General features: G+C 44.1%; 1 protein-coding gene across 1 annotated transcript; it reads left to right on the plus strand.

Moving 5' to 3' along the window:
• The first annotated feature begins 5,385 nt into the window (after nt 1–5,385).
• On the plus strand, nt 5,386–6,378 carry LOC137544723 (olfactory receptor 4B13-like). The gene has a single exon (XM_068265816.1). The coding sequence runs from the start codon at nt 5,386–5,388 to the stop codon at nt 6,376–6,378; it is 993 nt and encodes a 330-aa protein (XP_068121917.1).
• Nucleotides 6,379–7,122: the final 744 nt, after the last annotated feature.

Genomic DNA, 7,122 nt, shown 5'->3' on the forward strand with positions numbered 1-7,122 from the left:
CACCCAGCTAGTTGCCTGGGGGACGCGTACATGACGTCGGCGGTCCCCACCTCCTCCTGCAGACAGAGAAAAAAGACACGGACATAAATATACTTAGAGTTTCTGGATCTGGTAATCTACCCGGAGGGGGATAGGCTGTTGAGTAGGGGGTTTAGAAAGACAACAGCAACTAATTCCATACTCCATTATTCAAGTTATCACCCACGCCATGTTCTCGACTCTATTCCCTATAGTCAATTTTTGAGACTTAAAAGGAATAACTCTAGGCAAGAGGATTTTGAGGTACAGAGCAGGGAATTAGGTTATAGACTGCTGGCTAGAGGTTACCCGCTACCCCTTTTGATTCAAGCATATAATAGAGCCAATGGACTTCAACGTTTACAGCTACTTAAAAATAAAAAAGGTGTAAAAAGAGGCTTTTCTGTATCTAGGACCACTAAACAGGTTGCCCCCTTTGTATTTGATTTTTCCCCGATGTCAGAGAGAATAAGGTCTAGTATTCTCAAAAATTGGTCTGACTTGAGGGAGAGTCCTGGTCTGGGATCGGCCCTGGGTGACAGACCACTGATTTCGTTCAGACGAGCTCGTACGATCGGTGATACGGTGGTGCGTTGCGAGTTTCGGGTCCCACGAGAACGGAACTGGCAGGAACAGTTGAGACCAAGGGGCAATTTTAAATGCCATAATTGTACTCACTGTAGCCAGTTCATTCCGGGGAAATCGATATGTGTGGGTGGAGTCACCTTTAATATCGGTAAATTTATGCACTGCAGATTAGAGATGTAGCGAACGGTTCGCCGGCGAACGGTTCCAGGCGAACTTTGGGGGTTCGCGTTCGCCTGGACCAAGCGAACTTTTGCGGAAGTTCGATTAGCCCCATAATGCACTATGAGGGTCAACTTTGACCCTCTGCATCATAGTCAGCAGGCACATTGTAGCCATTCAGGCTACACTAAGCCCTGGAGCCCCACCCCCCCTTATATAAGGCAGGGTCCGGCCTTTACACTCACTCGTGTGCCTGCTAGACAGACTAGGGACAGCTGCTGCAGACTTGTTCTCCTAGGGAAAGATTAGTTAGGCTCTTGGCTTGCTCCTGGCTGATTGTTATTGCTAAAATAGCACCCCTCAATAGCTCTTTTGAGAGCTCTAATGTTTTCCTGATGTGTGTTTTTTTTTTGTGTGTGTTGCTCACTGAATTATACAGCCCTATCTGTTGCAGCTGGACCTTAGTAATTGTTATTACTGTGCCAGCCAGGCCCTGCCTAACTATCTATACTGGGACACCTACCTATGCCTACCTAACTACTGGGGCACCTACTTACCTATACGGGGATACCTACCTACCTATACTAGGGGACCTACCTATGCCTACCTACCTATACTGGGTCTCCTACCTATGCCTAGCTAACTACTGGGTCTCCTACCTATGTCTAGCTAACTACTGAGGCACCTACCTATGCCTACCTACCTATACTGGGATTTCTACCTATGCCTACCTACCTATACTGGGACTCCTACCTATGCCTAGCTAACTACTAGGACACCTACCTATGCCTAGCTAACTACTGGGACACCTACCTATGCCTACCTACATACAAGAAGATAATAAGGTCGTTGCTTCATTGTGGACAGACCAAATTTGATCAGCTGGACAGTCACTGTTGTTCTATCATTGAGCTACCACAGCCCGGCCACCATATGGGCGTGAAAACCGCCACTGCCTACACTCTCGCCACAGTGCGCACCAGTCCAGCATGGCCGTCACAATGCAAACAGCTGTTTGCGGTGCGTTACACAGTGAGTTTGGTGTGTCAGTGTGAAGCAGAACTCTAATTACACTCCCTGATTGATGTATACACATGTAAGATGTTTGAAAGCATGTTAGGCCTGCAATTTAGCATTCAATGTGATTTCTGCCCTTAAAACGCTGCTTTGCGTCACATCCAGATTTTTCCCCGGGACTTTTGGCATGTATCCCACTCCGCCATGCCCCCCTCCAGGTGTTAGACCCCTTGAAACATCTTTTCCATCACTTTTGTGGCCAGCATAATTTTTTTTATTTTTCAAAGTTCGCATCCCCATTGAAGTCTATTGCGGTTCGCGAACTTTTCGGCGAACCGAACCTTCCGCGAAGGTCCGCGAAGGTTCCCTTTTAGGCTTGTCCTTATATGCTAATGATGTGTTTGTTATGTATTTATACACTGCTTTTGTAAGGATTTATTCAGTATATTTATGTCCGTGTCTTTTTTCTCTGTCTGCAGGAGGAGGTGGGGACCGCCGACGTCATGTACGCATCCCCCAGGCAACTAGCTGGATGGAACGCGGAGGTAAGCTGGTTGATACCCCCGGTGGTTGCACGCAGAATGAGGTCACTACGCGAGTGACGCGAGTGGCTCAGATTGGAGGAAACTCCCGGATGTACCTGCCCCGAAAGGGGCGGAGCTAATCTGCAGTGCGCGCCGGAGGCTCGGGGCAAACTATCGGATGGATACATGCCCGGTAATCAGCTGATATGACAGTACGGTGAGTAAACCAGCCCCCTCTCTCTGGGCGCCGCCTCTACTCCTTGCAATTATGTTTGGTACTATTGTATATAATGTGTCATTTCACGAGGGGCTTGTTGTCTCTGAGGAAGCAGACGTGTTTGCTTGCGAAACGGCTGTCAGATCAGCCCTCTACACCTGTATCTGTTTATCTGTGGGGATGAAATAAAGTGTGGGGATCGCAGTTGATGGTGCCCGGATTCTTCTTTTTACTTCCCTGGTGATTTGTTGAATCTAACCGTCCGGAGGCACATCAGACTAACCACCAACCCCCACCTGTTTGCCATCAGCGACTAGTGCCGATTTTGTTTACTCTTTCTATCTGGACTGCTCCAGGTACATTTAAAGTACCTTCCAGACACTAATCCCTAAAACTGGTCAGTTATAGATTATAGGAGAAGTGTTCTCAGAAGTGACTCAGGGGGGGAGGGTTAGGGGGTTAAGGGAGGTGAAAAAAATATATAGTTTGTCTCTTTTGTATCTTTCTGATATTGCTAACTATTGTTTTTTATGCCTTAACCTCCTTGGCGGTAACCCCGTGTGTGACACGGGGTAAGCCGCCGGAGGGTGCCGCTCAGGCCCTGCTGGGCTGATTTACATAATTTTTTTTTTTGCTACACGCAGCTAGCACTTTGCTAGCTGTATGTCCATAACGATCGCCGCTGCTATCCGCCGCGCCCCCCCCCCAGACCCCTTTCGCTGCCTGGCCAAATAGCGCCAGGCAGCGCTGAGGGGTGGATCGGAACACCTGCTGACGTCACGACATCGATGACGTCATCGCGATCGTCGCTGTGACGACGGGGAAGCCCATACAGGGAATCCCGTTCAGAATGGGATTCCCTGCAGGGTAAAAGCACCGGCGGCGATTGGAGGGGTGGGAGGGATAGCGAAGGGAGGGGGGAAGCATGTAGCTAGCGCTAGGCTAGCTACATGCTTTAAAATAAAATTAAAAGTGCTGCACTGCCCCCTGGCGGATTTATTGTACCGCCAGGGAGGTTAATATGAGCAAACTCAACAAAACCTGTTTTAAAAAAAAAAAAAGAAAAGGTGCCGCCACACTTTGTTCCCTTGCACTGTAAACAGCAGAAAGGAGGTAGTAAGTATATCTGTTTACTTTCACTTTGTTAATAAATGCTGGCATTTCGCTGATGTCGGCTTTCATTCATCACAGGCACTGTGATCGGGTTTGGGAACGATCTGTTCCCACTCACCGATCAATGAGCAGCACGGTTGTGATGGAAACGAATGGCAGGGGAACAGCGATCGGGAACGGCGAGGTAAACAAACAAATATGAATCTACACCCCTAGTGCTGAAGTAACGTACACAGGGGCGTAGATATGCGTAGCAGCTGTCGGGAACCCGTTACTGTCCTACTATAATATTATTATGTATTTATATAGCAGTGAAATCTTCTGCAGCACATTACAGAGTACATAGTCATGTCACTGACTGTCCTCAGAGGAGCTCACAATCTAATCCCACCATAGTCATAGTGTAATGTCCTACCATATTATTATTATGTATTTATACAGCACTGACCTCTTCTGCAGCACTTTACAGAGTACATAGTCATGTCACTGACTGTCCTCAGAGGAGCTCACACTCTAATCCTACCATAGTCATAGTCTAATGTCCTACCATATTATTATTATGTATTTATATAGCACTGACATCTTCTGCAGCACATTACAGAGTACATAGTCATGTCACTGACTGTCCACAGATCTAATCCTACCATAGTTATAGTCTAATGTCCTACTATATTATTATTATGTATGTATATACAGGTAGCCCTGATATCTTTCACACTTTACAGACTACAAGGATATTATTATTATTATTTTTTATTTATATAGCGCCAACATATTCTGCAGCGCTTTACAAAGCAAAAGTGTTAAAGTGTTACAGTTACAAGTGTACAGAGTCATATCACTGACTGTCCTCTGAGGAGCCCACAATCAAATATCTACCACATTCATAGTTTAATACCGCTAGCCTACAATTTTATTATTATCTATTTATATAGCAACTAGCTGATGACCTGGCATTGCCCAGGTATGTATTTGGCTGTTGTTGGCTCTGCCCACTATTTCTAACCCTAACACACAAACACTTAATGACCAAGTCTGTGAGCTTTGGGGTCCTTAGCATCAATAATTTGTATTTTCCCATTGAAATTAAACAAATCTGATTGGCTGTCTCTGGCTCCACCCCTTTCCTGAATTTGAACCCCAGTCACCCAATGACCAACTAAACCATGTTTGACACTTGTGCCATTAACAGTGCATGAATGGCATCAATTACATATTTCCCTTGAAAATCAATAGGTGAATTTTGATTGGCTTTTGTAGGCTCCACCCACATTTCTGAATATTAATCCTGGTCACCCTGTGACCAACTGTGCAAAGTTTAAGAACCCTACCATTTACAGTCTAATAATGGCTGCAGTTTACATTTCTTCAGTGAAATTTGTATTGTTCTCTGCCCACTTTTTGGTTATGCAGATAAAAAGTATCCTATATGTTATTCCTGGTAATGTACTATGTGTGTGCCAAATTTCATTCAAATCCGTTCAGCCATTGTTGCGTGATTGAGTAACAAACATCTAAACATCCAAACTTTTGCATTTATAATCTTAGTGAGATGGCATCTTCCTCAGCACTCAAGATTTTAACCTGAGAACCTAGAGCATCAAGGTGAGAGTGTTACAACTAGTGTTCATACCTACTGGACCATCATGCCAACTGGTTACCCATCATGGAAGCTGAATTCCTGGAGAGAACTTTCTGCTTTCACTATTTAGAAATTTGAATTGCTATTTCAACCCAAAGATTAGTAACATGGTGAGCACAACCAACATCAGCACTCTGGTGCTCTTAGGACTTGCAGAGATGGAAGGACTAAGATATTTATGCTGTGCCTTAGCAGGTATTGTTTATTTCTTCGTTATGACTTTAAGCACTGTTATTGTATATGTGGTGGTCACTGAACAAAGCCTCCATGAACCCATGTACATTCTCATCGGAAACCTGGTCCTCAACGGACTCTTTGGCTCTTCCGCCATCCTTCCAAAATTAATAATTGACCTGATCTCCTTAACAAAGACCATCTCTCATGCTCTCTGTATTGTTCAAGGATTGACCATGGGTTTGTTTGGCGTTTATGAAATGTGCACTTTCACCGTCATGGCCTGTGACCGGTATTTGGCCGTGTGTCATCCTCTACACTATAAGACTTTGATGACAAATGAGAAGGTTATAAAGATCCTTGCTGGCTGCTGGGTAGTCAACTTTACGCTCGATGCCATCCTCCTCTTTCTCATATGGATTCTTCCACTTTGTGGAGACAAAATTAACAATATATTTTGTGAAAATATGTCTATTGTTACCCTGTCTTGTGTTGACTCCACTGCCAATAGATTCTTCACAGGCACAATAATGACCACCTATCTTACTGTCACCATCGTAGTCACTGTATTTTCCTACTTAAAGATTTTTCTCACCTGTTTAAAACTCTCAAAAGAGTCCCGTCAGAAGGCCTTCCACACACTAGTGACACACCTAATCAACTTCGCCGTCTTTTTAATTGGGGTTTTCTTCATTGTTATCAGGTACCGATTGGGTGATATTCAACTTTCCCTTGGCGTTCATATTACAATGTCTATAATGCCCGTGGTATTTCCACCACTCTTGAACCCACTGATATACGGTATAAGGACTCGCGCACTGAAAATAAAAGTCTTGAAACTTTTCAGGGAAGCATTTGAAGAGTCGCAAGATCATCAAATCATTCTTCATTCAAAATGGTTATGTTCAAAACACACAAAGAGCTAAATGATGAAATATATTACCTCTAATGACAAGGCTCAGTTACAATAAAGCGTCTTGTAAGTAAAGGAAATTGGCTTATTTTTGTCAAACTGTAGGCATTTGGTTCTACTATGCAGATGAGATTTTTAAGTGTGGGGCTGAAGGGATGTGTCTAACTCTAAAATATGTAGGCAAACTAGCCAAGGTAAGACAACATTAGCCTCGATTCACTAACCTTATCCTGTCTTTAATAACTCTTCCGAGCTGTTTTACAGTTATCACAATTATATCATCATGGTGATAACTGTAAAAGAGCTCAGAAGAGTTATTAAAGATAGGAGTTAAGCTTAGTGAATTGAGGCCATTAGTATATTGATAAGGAATGTTGTTGAACACTCCATCTCATTTTCCCCATTTTAGGATGGTTGTTCAAATTTCCCCATCCTCAAAAGTGTCCATTCTTCTGGAAGACAGACTAACCAAGGAGCTTGGGGTGACCCAAACCACTCGGAAGTACAGGGGACTAAAAGAGACAGAATAGCCCTCCAACTAGAAAGCAATGCTTGGTGGGATTTGCCTTCTTAAAACAAAAGGTACTTGCGATAATCCAGCTTCAAGTCAACATTTGTTGTTACCCACAATGCACCACTACTGAATATGCAAATTATCTCTTTATGCCCCTGTAGCCAGGCTTGCATACAGAACTGCTGGTGTATAGCAAGCCTATAGCTTAAAATTTTACAGAGCCACATCCATCCCACATGTAGA

Source organism: Hyperolius riggenbachi, chromosome 2, assembly GCF_040937935.1.
Source record: "Hyperolius riggenbachi isolate aHypRig1 chromosome 2, aHypRig1.pri, whole genome shotgun sequence".
NCBI lineage: Eukaryota > Metazoa > Chordata > Amphibia > Anura > Hyperoliidae > Hyperolius > Hyperolius riggenbachi.

What these genes read in the sequence shown, in the direction of transcription:
- LOC137544723 (XM_068265816.1), top strand. Translation starts at nt 5,386, where the DNA reads ATGGTGAGCACAACCAACATCAGCACTCTGGTGCTCTTAGGACTTGCA.